The 20129-nt window shown below is 45.5% G+C and overlaps 2 protein-coding genes across 14 annotated transcripts in view; one reads left to right on the forward strand and one right to left on the reverse strand.

The window, feature by feature from the left end:
• Dgcr8 (DGCR8 microprocessor complex subunit) overlaps positions 1-15016 on the forward strand; it is a 32522-nt gene extending 17506 nt beyond the window's left edge. For all 3 annotated transcript variants that reach the window (NM_001105865.2, NM_001433749.1, NM_001433760.1), the window contains 5 exon segments: positions 9190-9290; positions 9625-9731; positions 10718-10845; positions 12267-12380; positions 13336-15016. In NM_001105865.2, coding sequence (NP_001099335.1) covers positions 9190-9290; positions 9625-9731; positions 10718-10845; positions 12267-12380; positions 13336-13419 — 534 coding nt within the window. In that variant the 3' untranslated portion in view covers positions 13420-15016.
• Positions 15017-15453: 437 nt separating this feature from the next.
• Trmt2a (tRNA methyltransferase 2A) lies at positions 15454-20077 on the reverse strand. Of its 11 annotated transcripts, none has more exons than XR_015632644.1 (12): positions 20037-20077; positions 19009-19556; positions 18409-18517; positions 17894-18075; positions 17639-17753; positions 17428-17543; positions 17242-17353; positions 16655-16761; positions 16418-16493; positions 16102-16218; positions 15917-16013; positions 15454-15836 (listed from the first exon to the last, which is right to left on the reverse strand). XR_015632644.1 is itself a non-coding variant. In XM_087575685.1 (12 exons), exons 2-12 carry the CDS (start codon positions 19542-19544, stop codon positions 15608-15610), a joined length of 1812 nt encoding a protein of 603 aa, XP_087431811.1. In that variant the 5' UTR covers positions 19545-19556; positions 20037-20077; the 3' UTR covers positions 15454-15607. The 11 variants fall into 11 exon arrangements, 4 of the variants coding, with proteins under 4 accessions (XP_087431811.1, XP_087431810.1, NP_001011895.1 ...); XR_015632640.1 differs by having other exon boundaries at positions 16163-16218; positions 16655-16777; XR_015632642.1 differs by having other exon boundaries at positions 16163-16218; positions 19801-20077.
• Positions 20078-20129: the final 52 nt, after the last annotated feature.

Genomic DNA, 20129 nt, shown 5'->3' on the forward strand with positions numbered 1-20129 from the left:
TAAAGGATATCCTCGCCCTCTGAGCACCAGAAATCCTCTACCTTGTGGGTTTGTGGTGGGATGGTCTTTTATGTGAATGTGCATGTACGTCTGCACGCACACACACAGAGAACAGCCTCAGGTGCATCTTAGGTGCTCGCCACCTTTTTTTGAGAGTATTTTTCTGGTCTAGAATACCCAGTAGATTGGGTTGCTTGATAAGTTCTAGGGATAAGTCCGTCTTTTCATGCCTACATCACTATCATGCTTGTTCTGGGGATTGAACCCTGGATTTCATGCTTATACAGAAAACACTTTGCCAACTACTTGAGTTGTCTTCCCAGCCTCTGGGGTGGAAAATTTGCCCAGGGGCAGTTGATATTTCTCCACCCTCTGAGAACATCAAAAGTAGTGAGGCCAAAGCAGTCTACACTGTCTAGCCCAAGGGTTCATTTTAACTGCCCTGGCCTCAGTTCTGCTCTGCATTCCACTTGTATTCACACCTAACTAGCTGCCTCTTATTAGCATTTGATTTGCATCTTCCTTATCTATCTGCTCTGGGCTTCAGTCTGATACAGTTGCCATGTACCATTGGTCTGATCCTGATTGACATCCAGTTTCCCAGGTTCACATGCATTCTTTCTCCTTTCCCCTCCCTCCAACCTCTTTGATCCCCACCTCCATTCTTGGGTAGTCAACTCAGCCAGTAGAGAACTTTAAAGTTTGGAGATAGGAAAAAGCAGGATCTTCTCTCCCTAGCTTAATGGTCTATAAGACCTCTCCTGAGATAATTCACCCCCATGCCACCAGTGAGCAAGCTAGGAAATACTTGATACATTCATTTGTGTGTGTGCATGGCAATCATAGGACAACCTGAGAGTTATTTGTCTCCCACTGTGTTGGTTCTGGGGATTGAATGTAGACTGTCAGCTTGGTAGCAGGCACTTTTACCCACTTAGCCATCTTATAGACCTAGATAAAGAACTAGTTGATTAGCTTCCTAGCCCATACTGCCTTTTACCCTTTGTGGCTTCTAGTACGAAACTATTTTGGGTATACAAGTATCACAAATTTAAGCTCATCCTGGACTAGGCAGTAAAACCTGTTTCAAAAAAATAGACCACTAAAGACTGGGGGCGTAGCTTGATGGCAGAGCACTATACTAATGTATATAAAGCTTGGGTTTGATTTCCTGCATTGGAGGGGAGGAAAGAGAAAAGGAAAAACAAACATTGCTTGTTAACCTCTCAGTTTTCTGTGTGTCCGCTGAATAGATTCTCTTCTGCTTTCAAGAAGCTCTGTTTGGCCTTCAGTGGATGAGTCTACAAACAGATGCATGAGTTTATTCCACTTGGGATTTATTTAGCTGCTTTTTGTTTTGTTTTGTTTTGTTTTTTGAGACAGAGTCTCTATTATATAACTGTCTCTGGCTGTCCTAGAGCTCAACTAGATAGACCAGGTTGGCCTTGAACTCAGAGAGATCCACCAGCCTTTGCCTCTTGAGTGCTAGGATTAAAAGCATGAACCACCACTAATTTTTTCCCCCTGAGACCAGGTTTTGATGTGCAGCCTTGGCTGTCTTAGAAGAACTCGATCAGGTTGGCCTCAAACTCGCAGAGATCAGAGTACAGAATTAAAGGCATGTGCCACTACTTTCTGGCTACAAATTTTTATGCTTAATGGCAATTTAATTTGCCCTAAAGCTTTCTGCAACTCTGCCTTATTTTTATTTTTGTTCCCCAGACTGGATAATCTCAACAGACCTCCTTCCTGGTTGCTGATACTTCTTTCGCCTGTTTGAATCCACTCCTTCCCGTGTGTGTGTGTGTGTGTGTGTGTGTGTGTGTGTGTGTGTGTGTGTGTGTGTGTGTGTTTTTTGAGACAATATCTCAGTATGTAGCCTTGCTGTCCTGGAACTCTGTATGTAGATCAGGCTGGCCCTTACCCCCTAGAGATCCCCCTTCCTCTGCCTCCCAGTGCTGGGATGAAATGCATATGCCGTCAGCGGGTAAGAGCACTTCCTATTCTTGCAAAGCACCCAAGTTTGGTCCACCCAAGTTGGTGGGTTACAATCACTGGTACTCCTAGTTCCAGGGGATTCAGTACTTTTGGCTTTACTAGGCACATTCACTCATGTAAACACAATTAAAATTGATAAAAATAAGTAATAAAAAGTAATAAAAGTAGAAGCTGGAGAGGTTATTGAATACTTGGACCTGAATCTCCCCCACCATCCCTCCTTCCAGATCTGATGCTCTTATCTGGCCTTTGTGGTCACTGTGCACATGTGCTACACAGACATACATGAGGTCAAAGCACCCATACATACAAATACATTTTTTTTTTCTTTTCTTTTTTTCAGAGCTGGGGACGGAACCCAGGGCCTTGCGCTTGCTAGGCAAGCGCTCTACCACTGAGCTAAATCCCCAACCCCAAATAAATTTATTTGAGAAAGAATATTAAACTCAGAAGGAAATTCAAGGACAATATATTAGTGTTGCAAAGAGTAGAATTTGGCAGGCAATCTAGAGATCTTACCAGCTACCAGTAGGAGGGGATAAAGGACAGTATACCAGGGGAGAAGAGAGTTTGGTGCCGTGGACCTTTGTCCTTGGTAGGGTGTGTGTCTGTTCATTTCTATCTGCCTGTCAGTGTCAAAAGTTAATAACTGGTGTCTACTTAACTCCTCTGTTTCCTCTTCTTTCAGAGACAAAGCCTCACTGTGTAGCTGTCTTGGTTGTTCTGGAACTCACTATATATGTGTGCACACACACATGCGTATAAATTCAGCATTTATCAAAGATAGGCTATAAATGACTATCTGTACCATCAGTTTACTTTGTGTGCACATGCATATAGGCTTATGTTCATGTTGTGTGTAGATGCCCATGTGGAGGCCAGAGGATAATTTTATGAAGTTAGTTCCCTTATAACTTTCTTTGGTTCCAGGGATAACTAGGTTTATGTGGCAAAGCACCTTTACAATTGAGGCATCTTGTTGGCACTTTCCTTTGGGCCAGTTTAAAATCCTGTTTCTGGTTCATCTCTAACCTGCAGTTTGTTATAAACAGCTATGGATCTTTGCCACTGAAACACCTGTGCTGATATATTTATGCTCTAACCACAGAAGGCCAGCTCTTAAAAATGATTTATTGGCAACATGGAGATGGTCTCTGAAAACTAGTCTCATTTAAATGTAAAACAAAACAGAAAAACATGTTTTTTATAATCTTTTTTTTTTTTTAAGATGGATTTTTTTGTATGCATGTCTGCCATGTGAGTATAGAACCCCTGGAGCTGGACACACAGGCAGTTCTAAGTTGTTCTGCATGGATGCTGGGAAATAAATTTGTGTTCTCTAGAAAAGCTGTAAGCACTTTTAACTGCTGAGCCATCTCTCCACCTCTCCCACCTCCTGTGTGTGTGTGTGTGTGTGTGTGTGTGTGTGTGTGTGTGTGTGTGTGTGTGTGTGTGTGTGTGTGTTTTGTGTGGGTACATGCATGCCACTACACACATGTAGAGTTCAGAGGATCAGTATATAGATTCCAAGGATTGAACTCAGGTTTTCAAATTTGGCAGGAAGTACCTTTACCCACTGAGCTGTTTCAACACTGCCTTATTACTGACTATTGGTCATCGCCATATTTGCCTCAGAGGAAGCTGACAGGGTACCTGCAAAGAAGATGGTTGCAGAGTGACCCTTTATTCCCTTTATTCCTGTTTAGTATCTCCTTTTGCCTTTAAACTGGCTGATTGATTGATTGATTGATTGATTGATTGATTAAGTTTATTTTGTGATGCCAGGGATTGAACCCATGGCCTTGCACCAGCTAGGCATGTACCTTGCCACTGCCCTCTTTAACTGTGAGCTATCTCCAGTCCCTATTGTTATTATAGTTACTCACGCATATGTGTCTGTGTGATTGTATACTGTGTGTTTGTGGGGGTGGAGGGCTGTCTGCAGTAACAAGAAAGTGCTGGATCCCTTTGGAGCTTTAGTTACAGACAGCTATGAGTTGCCCAACATGGGTGCTAGGAGCCAATTTGGTCTTTCAGCCTCTAGGCATGATTTCTTTAATTGTGTGATGTGCGTTTGTTTACGTCTGTGTGTGTGGACCATAGACCATCATTGAATGTCATTTCTCAGACACTGTCCATCTTGTTTATTGACATAGAATCTCTTGCCTGGCCTGGTACTTACCAATTAGATGAGGATGACCAGCCAATAAGCCCTGGCTGTTCTGGAATTCACTCTGTAGACCAGAATTGCCTCAAACTCAGAGAGATCCACTTACCCCTGCCTCATGAGTGCTGGAGTTAAAAGAGTGTGGTGTGTAGTCTCCCAGCCCCCATTAAAGGCATGTGCCACCACAAAGCCTTCCAGTCTATGCTCTTTATGGTGGGCAGTTGGAAGTCTCAGAAACTGTTTCTCTTTCCTGCTCTTCCCCCATATAGGACCTCTATACTTAATAATTTGTATGTCTTCCCAAAGTTAGTTATTGATGTTACTATTTGTTTAGTGATGCTACTATAACAAAGTGTCAAAAACTGAACATATTAAACCACAGAAATTTAGTTGCCTTGGTTCTGGAGGTCAGAAGTTCAAAATAGTGTCAGGCTTGTTAGTTTCTTCTAGATACTGAGCAGAGGCATCTGTTTTCTAGGATGGATATCTTCACGTTTATGCTTTTCCTTGAAGGGATCTCTGAATTTTCTGTTTGTAAAAAACGACTCCTGGGATAAGGGCTAAGTCCTCACATAGGGCCACTTACCCATTCACTTTCTGAGGTACTAAGGGGTGAGACTTCAACTTGTACATTTTGGAGCAGTTTATAGTTCAACTTATAATAATATTTTTCCCAGATAATAATTGCAAAGTATCTGTATTCTTGAGTCTTATCTATCTGTATTTTTATTACATGTCTACTGAGTCAGTTCATTTAGATTATTTGATTATTGGTCATTGATTTCCCTGTACTAGTAGTAGGTCTCTTAGCCTTTGCTTTTTTTTTTTTTCCCGGAGCTGGGGACCGAACCCAGGGCCTTGCTAGGGCCTTGCTCCTGCTAGGCAAGTGCTCTACCACTGAGCTAAATCCCCAACCCCTTAGCCTTTGCTTTTGTTAGTAGTTGGTGGGGGTTTTTTCTTTTATTTTTAACATTTTTTCATATTTTATTAGTTATTTATTTACATTTCAAATGTTATCTATCCCTCTTTCCAGTTTTCCCTCCATAAACCAGTTAACACACAGATCCTGCTCACATTTTATTCCTAGGTTGTCCCTCTATAGCGAGTAATCCTTTGGTTTTATTTGTTGCTACCATGTAAATACAACTTTACTGTTTGTGAATTGACTTTATCTTTCCACTTCCCTGAGTTCATGTATTAGTTCTCATCGTTTTTTCTGTAAGTTTTTTGGATCATCGTTTGTGGTGCTTAGTAAGAAGGGTCCTCCATAGACTCAGATTTTATCCTCAGCTGGTGGCATGGTTTGGAGAGACTTTTGAGTTCATAGCCTTGCCTCTTCCAGTCTACTTTCTCTGCTTCATGCTTACGTTTGCGATATGGTCTTTTAGCTTTCCTGTTCCTGCCACCATTCTTGCCACTTACTACCATGTTCCCCTGTCGCCATGGACTCTTACCTCTCTGGAATTGTAAGCCCCAATAAATTCTTTATTCTATAAGTTGCTTTTTGGTCATTGTGCTTTAACAGCAACAGAAAAGTAATTTATCTGTGTATAGGATTGTGTTGACTATGGTCTCTTATCTTGCCAGTGTGGATGTGTGAACCTAATTGTTCTGGCTATTGTTGAATAGAAATGGTGATAGTAAAGGTGCTTGTTCCTCATCTCAAAGGGTAGCATCCAGTTTTTACTACTGAGTGTGATGTTGACTGTGGGGTTCTTATACTAATTATTTATTGGGTTGAGAAAGGTCTTCTCTGCCCCTGTCGATCATTTTTAATCTGAAGCACTGTTATTTCTGTTCGACATCTTTCTTTGTACCACATCTGTGATCATATTTATGGTTTGATATTTTTATTTAATTTGTATAGTTAATTATATTGATTCTTTTAAAGCATGAATCCCTGAAATAGTCCTACTTGGCATGGTATATATTCCTTTCTTTGTATTGATAGTTTCCATTTGTCGACTGTGTGTGTTTCTGTCTCTGTTTGCATATGAGGGATAATTTTTAATTTTTATGCATGTGTGGGTGTGTGTGCACGCACACTACAAAAGACATGTAGAAATCAGAGGACAACTATGTTCTTCCCTTCTACCTTTATATGGGTTCTAGGGATTGAATTCAAATTGCTTGCTCAATAAGCACTTTCTTCATTAAGACATCTTGCTTACTTCTTGTTTGTTTGAGATAGGGATTCACTATGTAGTGCTAACTAGCCTGGAACTTGCTAGCAAATCAGGCTGACCTTGAACTTGCAATATAGACCAAGGCTGGCCTTGAACTCACAGAAGTCTACCATCTGAGTGCTGGAATTAAAGGTATGTTCTGCCAAGATCAGTTTGTTATTTGTGACAGGGTCTAGGTACATTGCTCAGGCTGGCATGGAATTGAGGATTCTCCTGCCTTATTCTCCTGAGTGATGGGCATATAGACATGCGTATGCCATTGTGATACTCTTTCCTGTTTGTGTTTGCCAAGGTTACTTAATGTTGTGTAGGCTTTGATTGGTTTAGTTTTGTACTTTTTTCTGGTGTTATTATGGTACAGGTAGCATCATAAGCTAAGCTATGAAGTATTCTCTTTGAGTTTGTATAGAATTGATATTTTCCTCCTTAAATATGGAGTGGTCATTATCAATGAAGTCATCTGGGCCTCAAGATTTCTTAGTGGGATAGTTTATAACCACAAATTTGACTGTCTTGAGTGGATATTGCTGAAGGCTGTTTCAGATGTCTGATTTTCAAGATGCTGTTTCTCAGTATCTAGATTGTAGTTTGTGTTTTCTTTTGGTTTTTGGGGGGAGTGTCTTGTTTTGTTTTTTAGATATGGGAGCAGAGAAGGCAGGACATTGAGACAGGGTTTCTCTGTAGAGCCTTAGGTGTCCTGGAACTCACTCTGTAGAACAGACTGACCTTGAACTCAGATCTGCCTGCCTCTGCCTCTGCCTCTGCCTCTGCCTCTCTGCCTCTCTGCCTCTCTGCCTCTCTGCCCCTCTGCCCCTCTGCCCCTCTGCCCCTCTGCCCCTCTGCCCCTCTGCCTCTGCCTCTGCCTCTCTGCCTCTGCCTCTGCCTCAAGTACTGGGATTAAAGGCTTGTGTCACCATCACCCAACTTACAGTTTTTCATGGACTGTCCATGAGCAACTTGTTCTTTGTCATCTATGAGCTCTGGGCACTCCAGTCTCCAGGCTGTCTTTCAGGAATACCAATGATTATCTGTAGGTCACTTTGTCATTTGATTGCACTTGAGAGACTCTCCAGAGATGCTTGCTGTGGGCTTTCTGCTCAGAGTTTTATACTAGACACAGACATCTTTGTGCTTCTGAGTATATGTTCTCCAGTGAGGATGCTCAGGTTCTTCCCTGAAGAAGTTGGGGCTGGGAATAAGCTGGCCATCTCTCTGCTGTGCCCTGATGGTCAGGTATTAACAACTTGGTAGAACAGGGTTATATTGGCTGAGCATAGCACATGTTGCTAATGAGTTGGCTTCCTTACTGGTTCTTGTAGTTCCAGGTCTAACTCTTGATGAGGGTGGGTAGCTTCTCTACATTTGAAGGCAGTTTGAAAGAAGACAGTATAACCAAACTATGACAGTTGGAGTTCATGTCTTGACTGGACTCTTCATGTAAGAATTTCCTCTACAGTGTTGTCACTGGAGCAGTGCAAACACAGAGGAAAATTGTTCATGTGTCGTTCTAGAGAGGTCTTGACTTAGTTTATTCATGTGACCCAAGATCTGGGCTCTAGGGCTCTGTAGACTACTAACCTATTGGGCTGGTGAGAGATTTCCCCCTCCTAGCAGATCCTATGCCTGGTGGGCCCCAGTGTTTCATGTTTGTTTCAAGCTCTTTGTTTCTATTTGCTTGTCAACTGAAAAGTTTATCTTCCTGGATATTCTGGTTTGGGTTGTGTTATGTCTCTGAAAAGGATCCATGGAGGAGCTAATCTCTATCTAGTACCTCAAAATGCGGCCTTACTTTGTAACCAGGTTGTTATAATTTATTGACATGTGGTTGAATAATGTGACTGACTTTCTAGAGGGGGGAAACAAAGAAAACATAACTGAGTATCGATTGACTTGCTGTTCTCATAAGCCATTGGAACTAGGCCATCAGGAACTGTATCTTCCCATGTAGTCTCTGTAGGGGAAGTAGAGCTTTGCTGACCACCTTGAATTTTTACTTCTTGCCTTTAGAGTTGTAAGAAGGCACACTGGTTGCCAAAAGTCACCCAGGTTATGGTACAGATGTCTGTTGCTTAGATGATCTACTCATGAAAACCATATAGAGTGTACTTACACAAACTGGGATGACTCTAATGTTGCTAGGCTATAAAAATCTGTGGAACTATCTTTGAGTATGTGATCCACCATCCACTGGTAGATTTATCAGTACATGGCTGTACTGTTTCTGCAGCCCATCCCAGAGGTAGTCTGTGCTATAGCGTGAGCTGAGCTGTTTGGCAGTCTTCTGTTCACTGAGTACAGGGTCAGTCAGGGAAAGTTCTGTTAGCTACTTAATTCTGAGCCTTTATCCTTTGTCCTATGCATTTCATGGCTGTTCCTCCTATCTATCCCCATCCTACCCGAGCCTTGCTGTAAAATTTCTCTCCCTACATGCCTTAGTTACTTTTCTATTGCTCTGACAAAACACTGTGACCAAGGCAACTTAGAGAAGAGTTCATTGGGTCTTACAGTTTCAGAGGATTAATCAATCCACAACCATCATGATGAGAGGTATGGTGGCAGGCAGGCATGGTGTTCAAGAAGGCTAAGAGCTCACATGTCCTCTGCAAGCAGGAGGCGGGAGAGGAAGAGAGAATGAATCTAACTAGGAATGGGCCCACTCCAGTGACAGGTCTTCTCCAACATGTCCACACTTCCTAATCCTTCCTGTATATTCCATCATCTGACAGGGATGTCTAGAGTATGGACGGCAGGCTTTATTGTCTGAGGGAAACACAGTGTGGCACAACTATAAAGGTATGAACCTGTGTGGGATTCATGAATATGTGCTTTGTGTTTTAGTATTTTAACCACATCAGTATTGAGGATTCGCGAGTCTACGAGCTGACAAGCAAGGCTGGGCTGTTGTCTCCATATCAGATCCTCCATGAGTGCCTTAAAAGGTAGGGTAAGCCGCACCTCTATTAAGAATCAGGTCACGAAGCTCCTCTGGAATATCTCAAAACTTTACCTGGCTGTTTGTCCCAAGGTAGAGAGAGTCATTATCTGTTTGCCTGGGTATACAGAAGAGCCTTGGCTCTGGCTGATAGGTGAGCCCTGGATAATTGGAATTAGTGTGTGGAGAACCTTCCATAGTCTGTTGAACATCCAGGGAGGTATTGGGGTTTTCTTTGAAGAGCCATTAATGGACATGGTTACTATAGTAGCCCTCCCCAGAAGTTACCATGCATAAGCATCATCCACTAATGTCTTGTCATCTTTGTTTTTTCCTAAAAGAAACCATGGCATGGGTGACACATCCATCAAGTTTGAAGTGGTTCCTGGGAAAAACCAGAAGAGCGAATATGTTATGGCATGCGGCAAACACACAGTGCGCGGGTGGTGTAAGAATCTGTCTCCTCCCCTGCTTCCCTCATAGACTGGCATGTTTTCAGAGGACTGCTGGGGTATGGCTAGCATTTTCTGATATGAGGGTGTGTAGCCTGCTCTGACAGTCATTCTAAGTACCAATTTTGTGTGCTGGCTATTACACCTTCATCTGAAACTAGATAGGTGGTCATCCTGCTTGCAGTCTCCCTCCTGCTCCATTGTTGCTGTTATTACTTCTGACCAGCCTATCTCTGGTGGAATGAGGGGACTGCTTTCCTGAGGAGCTGACTGGTGCCTCCTGATGGCTATCCATCTCTCTGCAATCCTCCTGATGGCTATCCATCTCTCTGCACTCCTCCTGATGGCTGTCCATCTCTCTGCACTCCTGTATTTGGTCTCTGGCACCACCTTCCTCTGCTTTTATATCTGACATGGTTGCTTAGTAAAAGCCAATATAAAATTAGGCCTGGTGGAGAATTCAAGTAGTTCCAGCAGGAGAATCATGTGAAGATGTGAGTTTAACACTAGCTTGAACAACACTACAAGTAAAGTGTGAGTGTGTGTATTCTGCAAGCTCACATTCAAACCTGGATGTTTCCACTTAAGGCTGAGTGAATCTCTGAGCGTGGAGAGCTCTCCTGGCTTAGAGTATCCTTCGTATGGAGGCTGCACCCAGACACCTACCCTCAGGAGCCATAAACTTTAGGAGGCTTTGTAGCTGGTGCTCATTGTGTTGCAGGAAAGCGAGGGGGAGTAGGCTGGTGGAAGGAAGGAAATTTTGTGTCTTAGCTAATAGCTTTCCTACAAGTCCTTACTTGGATCTCCTGAGAGCTGCTCAATAGGGTGGTCAGTTTCTGGGTCAAGGTCTCAGGACTCAGGACTGAGTCATGATATCTAGCGGAGTAACAAAACACCATTTACTCTCTTGTGGAATGAGATTTCCCTAGGTACCCAGGAAAGATTCTCCTGTCTTCTCACCTTTGTTTTTTCTTCCTCACAGGTAAGAATAAACGAGTTGGGAAACAATTAGCATCTCAGAAAATCCTTCAGCTGTTGCACCCCCATGTCAAGAACTGGGGGTCCTTGCTGCGCATGTATGGTCGTGAGAGCAGCAAAATGGTCAAGCAGGTAACCAGACTGTCATGTCTTCTGGCAGTTGCTCTGCTTCCCTGTTTCTTGCTTTGGCTTGGGGCTTGCTGTCAAGATCAGTCTCAACAGCACTACTTGTAATTATAACTGTCTCTGCTTGACTGTGCCAGTGATTGTGTAGGCCAAGGGTGGGAGCAGCCAAGCCACATTTTCCTCTTGAATTTGCCAAGCAGTTAAGTATGAGGGCATTCCTAGACTAGCAGGTCTGACAAACCAGACATAGATATAGGCAGTGAACACTACCTGGTGTTGAATTATGCGAAGGCTTGGGAACCGTACCAGTCCTGTGGCAGTCCTCAAGACTGTATCCTTGTTTAGTTGAAGATTTTCAGTGGCTTAAAGAATATGGGTATTGTCTGTTTTGTTTCTGAGGTTTTTGCCTAAATCTCAGAATTTAAATCACTCTCCAAACCTAATGGCTATGGGAAGTACTGGGAAGTGGTGTTGGGTAGTAATGGAGCCAACCCAGTTGCATCACCAGCATTTGTGACTTCCCCTACTGTATGCCGAAACTACCTGGATCTTTAGGACCTGATCATTTAAAGGAGTATAGGTGGAGACCCTGAAGATTGTGCTGTGGACCCTTGAGCTACCTGCTTTGAGCTGAGCTGAGCTGAGCTAATTTTCTGGAACAACACATTACCCCTTCAATTTCCCCAAGGTTTAGGCTTGGCCTTGTCCTTGCTCAAGGCAGGAGCCCAGGAGCCACATGGAGAACATAATCGTATAAGACGACTTCTCTCTTTTTTCTGATTCCTCTCCCTCCTATTGCTGGGGTCCTACCTGGGTCGTTGTACAGGCGAAACAAGGACTGTACCACTGAGTTGCATCTTTAGCGTGAACAGAAGCATTTTTCATGAGTTGAAATATAGGTGTACAGTGTTTGCTGTACATAGTCTGTAGCTAAGACAGAGAGGGAACATTGCTGCCACCATGGGCATAGATTTCTTTGAACTGGAGAGTGAATGGCCCTTGTCTGGCACAGGAGATCTGGCATTCTAAGACATAGTGAGCATCGTTGGCTATTGCCTCCAAGCCAAGAAGGGGAAAGAACCGAAGAGAACAGTAGGGCAGGCTGTTTGGCTGTGTTATATCTCAGTTGGCTTCAGCTATGACCTTGCCGCTGTCAGGGTTCCTAGCATAGTGAGTGCTTGACTTTCATACTCAGCTAGTAAACACATCGAGGTGTGATCATGGAGGAAGGAACAGTGTCTGGGAGAGGCCAGGGAGCCCAGGGCTGTGCTTATACCCTAAATTTGTCAGCAACGGATGCTTTAGCACAGTTGGCCAATGGTGTGAGCTTGTATCTCACCAGGCCCTTACTCTCCTATTTTGGGTGGAAACTGCTGCTTGAGCATACTGCTACTTGGCAGTTGTGAGAGCAGGCTTTGGGTCCCTAGGAGACCTCTGACAAGAGTGTGATAGAGCTACAACAGTATGCCAAGAAGAACAGGCCCAACCTTCACATCCTGAGCAAGCTACAAGAAGAGATGAAGAGGCTGGCTGCAGAGCGGGTGACTATCTTTCTTCCTTATTCCTTCCCCAGGCTCCCTCCTCCCCATTGCCTAAACTCTGCCCCCGTATTGTTTCTTCACATACCATAGTTACTGAGCCATCAGAATTGCTGGGCTAGCCCCTTCCTTGTAGTTAGATCCTAAGAGCCTATTTCTGATCCCTGACTCTGAAGATGCTTAATCCTTCTTCCAGATCAGGTTGACTTGTCTTTAAGTTCTAGCACAGATGGTGCTTTCCTAAAATTACTTTAGCAGACAGGCCAGCCTTTTAGTGGCTAAAGATTCCAATTTGGAGTCAGGTATTTGAGAGAAATGATTGTGCACTGGCCTTGTTTGATAACTCAAAACAAAGATCATAAGCCTGGGTATGACTTAGTCTTGGTGACTTCCTAAAACTGCCATAGGTGCTTTATTTCAAGTATTATTGACATTGCTTCCTGGCCTCAGATAATATCTTGTAATAATTCATACTTTTAGGCCTTCTAAGTTGGGAGCCTTTCCAGGTCTGGTGGCATGGCCCAGGTTTGAACGCACACTCTGAGGTCCAAATGTCTATTGCCTTTTGCCTTTCTACTGAATAAGCAGGACTTTCTAGCTTGACTCTTGTTAGATTAGTTATGGGGGTTAAAGGAATAAGCCCAAGACACATACTTCTATTTGTGGGGAAATTCACTGGACTTCTAGGCAAGCAAGCAAGGCTACCCTGGAGAGGTAGAACCCAGCTTGTTGCTAAGTCTTCTATTCAGGGGTCTGTAGGTTGCCAGGGGAGCTGCAGCACATGGGAGTCTACCCTGTCATTCTAAGGACTTTTGACCTGGCCCAACCTATCCCTCTCCCTCTCCCTTTCCCCCTAGCCAGGAGTCACAAGCATTTGTGCTCTCAGGAGTTCAGGGGCTTCCACCTTTTCACCCTTTGCTGGGCCCACCTTTAGCATGATTGATCTCTGTTCTTCCAGGAGGAGACTCGGAAGAAACCCAAGATGTCAATTGTAGCATCTGCCCAGCCTGGTGGTGAGCCCTTGTGCACAGTGGATGTATGAGGTAGGCAGCATGGGCCAACAGTGCTACCAGGAGACCATCAGCCACACATCTTCATCATTCTACAGCACCAGGCCTCCAACCTAAGTTCCTTCCCTGTGGCTGTGTCTGGGCTCTGGCTCTGGCACATGGGGACAGCTGTGACCACACAGCACACATGCAAAGCAGCAGTTCTGGACAAGCTGCTCTCAATGTGACTGGATATACTTATGGATCAGTTATATGTTAACTGCACAAGTGGAAGCTGATAGACAGCTGTAGATCTTGCTTGTATGTATCTGCTGCGGACTGTTTTTATGAAGGTTTTCATTAATTTTAGTACACTATATGCACTGACAAGAAGTAATACTTCATTGATAGATGAGATGACCAGGTTTTATAGCTTTGGCTGGCCTATGATGCCAGATAGCCCCTTTGCTATGGTTCTTTCTGGTGGAGCCACAGAGACTTGGTCAGAAGGTGCAGGTATCCTAGTATTACCTGCTTTGTGTGTTTCCCATTTTCTTCTGAAAAAGTTATAATAGAAAGGAATATTTCAGGCTATTTTGGCTTAAAATAAAACAAAATTTTAGCACCAGAAATACTCTTCAGAGATTGCAGTGAAGATAACTGAACCATCGAGATACTGAGTGATAGTCTGGTTGACCCTTGGGTTGCAGTCTACTTTTCTTATGAAGTCTTAATGTCCTAACAGCTGTCTTCTGGATACTGAAGCTTCACCTTCGATAAGCTCTAGTAACAGTTTTTTACAGAGATTTTTGCACAATCAAGCCCATCTGTTCATCAATTTTTAAAGCTTTTATGATGTTATAAAATTTGGAAACTTTTACAGTAAGAATGATTTAGAATCATGCATTTCAACAGATGGACATGTATAAATAGGAAACAGGGGCCCATCATTGACCAAGAGCTGGCTAGCACATTGTACATGATAGTTATAGCTTCTCTTGATCTCAAGGGTAGCTGTTCTCTGCAGCCAGGCCTGATTTCAGGTTGTTTTTGTCTGCCTGCACTCATGGGATAGCCCCTGTAGATGGGTATTGAATAGAAGTGTATTCAGAGCCCTAGTCTTGGTCAGTTGTTGGCCTAGCCCCTAGTACCTGTTCATGGGGACTACACTCTACATTCTCAGTGTGTGTCTCACCATGTACCTGAAGAGATGGTGACATGTGCTGTCAGACAGACAGAATGGTAACTGGGACTCCCAACAGCATCTCCCTCCTTAACCACATGTGTGACAGCAGTTAATGTCTGTGTTAATCTTGGCAAAAAGAACCCTCTATCAAGTTGGTAGACTTAGACACTTGATTCTTTTCTGCCTCCCATTCAGTTGTGTTCAGTCTTTTGACTAACCATTGCCCTTAAAAACAGATTTGACATTGAAAAAGTATAAGGTAATGGTGGTGTCTCTGCAGCCTCACACAGGTGCTGCCACACATTCCTGTCTCCAATGCCCTCCCTGTCTTACAGGTGGGTGAGTCTTCTATGTACAGCCATGCTGCAAGGGTGGGAGCCTGTGCTGATGCTGCTTCTGTGTGTTGGCCAAGGCTGTAGGGTGTACCCTGATGGTCTGAACACATAAAACTATCCAAAAGGGAACGGCTGGTTTCTTTCTTCTGATGGGAGTGCTGGATATTTGTGGATCTTCAACTGGCCAGGACTGTCCTGTAGTCAGTTGTGTTTTTAATTCCAATCAGCATAGATGTGTTCAGCCATCCTCAGTGCTCCCCCTGGATGGTGCTTGGTCCTAAAACATGGCTCTCTGGGGCTAAATTTAAGTAAGCCCTGGCATTCACCACATAGTTTAACCTCAGCACTCAGGAGTGAGTCATGAGTAAGCACATCTGTGAGGCTTGCCTGGTCTACATAGATAATGCTGTTTTAAAACAAAGCACATGGTGCCAGCCCTGGGGAAGTTGAACATGAAAGCTAGAGTTCAAGGCCACAGCTTTTGAGAGTTCTTGCCTTTCAGAAAGGATTGTCCAGATTAATGGGCAGCAAGTAGGAGTAAGTTAAGGCTCTGGCTCACCAAAAAATGTCAGTAAAATCAGCAATTGTTTATTCTAGAATCTAGCTATCCCATTATTAGGACACAGGTATTCACACATTTGTAGTACCAGCTAGATAGCCCCACCATTGCTTTGTCATCCCTAAGGAGCTCCCCAGTTTTCCTGTGCTCCTGTACTTCCCCTAGGGTGAGAGGGAAGTCTCTGTTTCCTGTGCAGTGAGGTCGGGAAGATTTCTTGGGGTTTGAAGGTCTTGATGTTCCAGGGCCCCTATGCCATTAGGGTGTTGTTGCATCCTCTCAAACAGGATAAGCATTTCACAGTGTGGGGTCTGTGGGAACAGGTCCACTGCCACAGCCTTGACTGGATGGAATGGGGTACCTTTCACTCGGTTAGATGGGGCTCTGCAGAGACTGGTGGAGGAGAGGTGCCAGTATTAGCCCCACAGAAATTCCTCTAGGCAGCAGGCAGGTGCTCCACCTCACACACTTACTCCACAAAGTTGCCCATGGCTGCCCTGGGGTTGCAGGAAACATACAGGAGCCGCTTGATGTTCTCAGCTTTCCTCATGGCCAGAATCACCTTAGAATCTAGCAAGTTAGAGGGGGATAATGGTTGACTACCCAACAGGGGCTTTTTACTTCTGGTACTGCCTCCCCCCAAATGGAAGCCACTCACGTAGGCCAGCCCGTGGTGGGTCTAGAACAGCTACAAGTTGCTGGGAAGACAGTTTGCTCACCAAGCCTGGCACCAGATCCTCAGCCCTGCCGCAGTGGAACTCAACGTTGCTCAGCTCTAGAGATAGTCATAGTCATCAGTGGGCTATAGGCCTGCCTAGCACACTTAATAGACAGCCAGTTAGATGTGTACAGATCCCTTAGCACCCCATTCCTCAGACGATTCTCAATATCTCCAGGCACAGAAATTAAAAAGTGCATAGCACATTACTGTTGTCGCAGACCACCTGTCTACTGTGGGATGCAAAAGTTCTCACCATTGGTGAGGGCGTTCATACGGGCATCCTCCACAGCCTCCTGGCACAGTTCAATCCCAATTACTTTCTTCACCTTCTGAAATGGGAAGAGAGATTAAGCCCCACTGCCCTGGTTGCTTGGGAAAGGAAGACAACACAACTGGGGTTATATCAGAGACAAGGTAGTAGCCAGCCAGAGTCTTCAGGCTCATGATAATGGAGTAGGGCGATGTTCTTACCTAGGGCTGGGAAGCTTACCGGAGCCAGGGCTAGCCCTATGGTACCAGTGCCACAGCAAACGTCCAACACTGTGCTGCCCCCATCCAGCTGGGCCCATTCCTGGATGACTGTGTAGAGCACCTCGGCTGCAGGTGTGTTTACCTGGAGGTTAGTTAGCCATAGTATACTCCAGTGTAGCCTAGCATCATCCCACATTGCTTGGGTCCCATTTTTCCTATACAACATTGACCTCACCCAGTCTCTTAAAAATCAAATCCTTACAACAGAGACCCTCATGAATAGGGAGTTTTCCCCCTGACTTTATAACTTTCCCCAGGGCAGCTGAGAATGACTGCATACCTCATGCTAGAGACCTTGGACTCTTCCCCCTCTATCTCCATAGGGTTTTTACAGCAGTGAAAGTGGCTGATCCTGTTCTGGGTTCCACAGAAGGCATATCATTGGGGAAACTGCAAAGTGGTCAATCGCTAGCAAATGCCCCTTTCCTATTCTATACCTTATTTTGGGGGCCTCATTATCTGAACATTCTGTATAAATCTCTCTTTGAGGCTACTTACTGGCTTCCCTCCCTCCTTGTATCTTTATGTTCACAAAGGGTACACTACCTGGAAGAATGCATGAGGGGAGATGCGGAAAGTGAGCCCTAGCAGGTCTTCCTGAATGCACTGGTCACCGGCCATATGCTCCAGGGGCAGGCCTTCCTGGCTGGGAGTCTTTCTACACAGGAGGAAGCAGATCTGTCAGGGTCCCTGGCCTGTTTGGTCCCTCCTGTCCCCACCTGGGCTCCTCACCTCTGTCCCTCCTCCACAAAGTAGAGGGATGTCACCCCACTGGCCTTGCCTGGCCCCTCCATGAAGTGGCACACCAGGGAGGCCTTTAGTCCTGCCACCTCCTCAGAGCTCAGTTTCTGTAGTACAGGATATAAAATGTCCATCAGCCTATGCAAAAGCCAACCTATACCACACCCACCCACCCCTTGCCAACAGGACCACCACCTGAGACCTGGGGATGGAAGTGGGCAATGGCCATGGCTTGACCTCGGCGGCTGGTGCGGACAGTCAGTTGCTTCCAGTGGCCTGTGTATGTCTCAGGGTCATATGCCGAATATGGTGTGGAACTGAAGAAACCACAAGTGTACTCAGTGTGTGCCTGTGTGTCCCAGCACCCTGCCTCTTACCCCACATCCACAACTGCCAGTGTAGAGGCCCAGATGGACTAGGGGCTTCCCAGAAGCCCGGCCCCAGGCAAGGTCCCCACCGGATGAACTCCTGGAAGGCCTTCACCAGCTGCTTAGTGGCCTGTGGAATGTGCACAGTGTCAAAGGGAGGCGCCACAGCACACGTCCCGCCCTTGTACTTGCCAAGCCGGCAGCCAACAGTGTTGTCCTCTCCATCTACCCCAACTCCGACCAGAAATTCACACTTGTTACGGTACTCAGTCTGCAGGAGACAGTGGAGTAAAGAGTTAGCTCTCAACCTTGATTACCCAGCTCTGGAAGAAATAACATAGTGAACAAGAGACTCAGACTTGGTTAATCAAAACTGCTGGTTTATCGAACATCGGGAAGAAATGAAAAGCAAGAAAAATGTCAAAGAGCATATGCATAATAAAACTGAAATGAGGGGTTGGGGATTTAGCTCAGTGGTAGAGCGCTTGCCTAGGCCTGGGTTTGGTCCCCAGCTCCGAAAAAAAGGGGAAAAAAAAAAACCAAAGACCTGAAACGAACAAGGCCAGCCTCCCCCACCTCACACAATGGGATTTCTTGGTCTGACCTGCTGGGGTGATGGCTTGACCCCCTCCAATGGGCAACAAGCTTTATTGTGCTGTTGTCTCTGCAAGAGCAGCCAGGGTAGCAGGGCATGGTTAGTGTTCCCAATTTCCCTGCAGGATGAAACACATCATGGTTGGACTTAACACTGTTCCCCATCCGTACGGGGCAACAATTCCCTTGCGACCTCACTATCCTGTTACCAAGGGTCTGTCTTTACCAAGGGTTGACCACTTTAGACTGGTGGTTTTCAACCTTCCTAATGGTGCATATGACCCTGTAATACAGTTCAGGTTGTGATCCCCAACCATAACATTTTTTTGTTACTTTGTTGTAGGTTGCCACAGTACCGAGAACCAGGCATAGGCCTGTGAGGTTTAAGAAAGAAAAACCACACTTTGTAGTTGTAATTTTGCTAATGTTACAAATCATAATGTAAGTGTGTTTTTGGATGGTCTTAGGCAACCCCTGTGAAAGAGTCTGGTGACCCAAAGGTTGAGAACTAGTGACTTAAACTCTCTGTATCCTGAATTGCTTAAAAGGCTAATGAACCAGGCCCAAGAGCAAAACCCAGCTCTGCTTAGGATGTCAGTGCTACACTCACTTGGCCAGTTTCTGTAGCACCCGCTCACATTCCAGTCGCTTCTGCTCCAGCTGCTCAGTGTAGGGCACTGTCCAAAGAGGGGTCACCACATCGGCAATCTGTGTTGCTGTTGGTTCATTATCGCCTTCTTGCCGCCTCTTCCTAGCCATGGGGTCAGCCTTGGGTCGGGCCAGTCGTACACTGAGTGGACGACCCTTCCAGAGAACACCATGCAGCACTCGCAAGGCCTTGTCTCGTTCAGCAGCACTGCGAAATGTCACAAAGGCACATGGTGGCTGTCCAAAGAGTTTGATTTTGTGGGATTGTAAGCCAAAACGGCCTAAAAAACGCCGGACGTCACTGAAGCTGGCGTGGCGAGGTACATTTTGGAGCTCCAGTTTAAAGATCTCTGAGGTGAACAAGTCATCCCTTATGTAGCTGTAGAGCCCAGGCTGAGTTCCAGGCCCTGCAGCTGGCCCAGGGTCCTCTTTCTCATCTTGACATACTGAGGCTGCAGAGCTGCCCACTGCACTGACATCCTGGCCGCAGTCCTCCATGTGCTCCGGAACCTATGTGGGAATAAACCGGCTAGGCTGAAGGCTCCAACTAGTGTGACTACTACCTGTTTGGCTTGCTCCCCAAACAGCTGACAAATCTCCATTAGTGCACACTACAAGAGGCCCTGGCCAAACCCACTCTTTTACTCCAGACCCAAGTCTCCCCCATCCTATCTTGATCCGACAGTAATGACTGCAGCCCGAACCACCTCCGACCACCCGGCCCCTATCTCCTGCATGTCTCCCTTTGCTTTACTTCCGTGTCCAGCTTCTCACTCATCGCCTGGCTCGTCTGTTGCCTGGACCAGGGTGCTCACGAGGACCACCAGCTAGGCCTCTCAAACAAGTGCTCAGATACGAGGTGCGCTGCGGTGAAGGTAGACCGCAGCTCCACACAGGGACTCAAAACTCGGGTGCTCAGAGCTGGGACTGAGCTCTACAGATGCACCGCCCGCTCCCCAAGAGCCGGTGAGGGGGACACGCTTCGCCTGCCTTTAGTCGGCCAGCGAACCCCGGCCGCGTTTCTTTTCTCTGAGGGCTTGGCTTCCGATGACGTCACCGCCACGCGCCGAGTCCAGACTGATC

Source organism: Rattus norvegicus, chromosome 11 (genome assembly GCF_021556685.1).
Source record: "Rattus norvegicus strain SHRSP/BbbUtx chromosome 11, alternate assembly SHRSP_T2T, whole genome shotgun sequence".
NCBI lineage: Eukaryota > Metazoa > Chordata > Mammalia > Rodentia > Muridae > Rattus > Rattus norvegicus.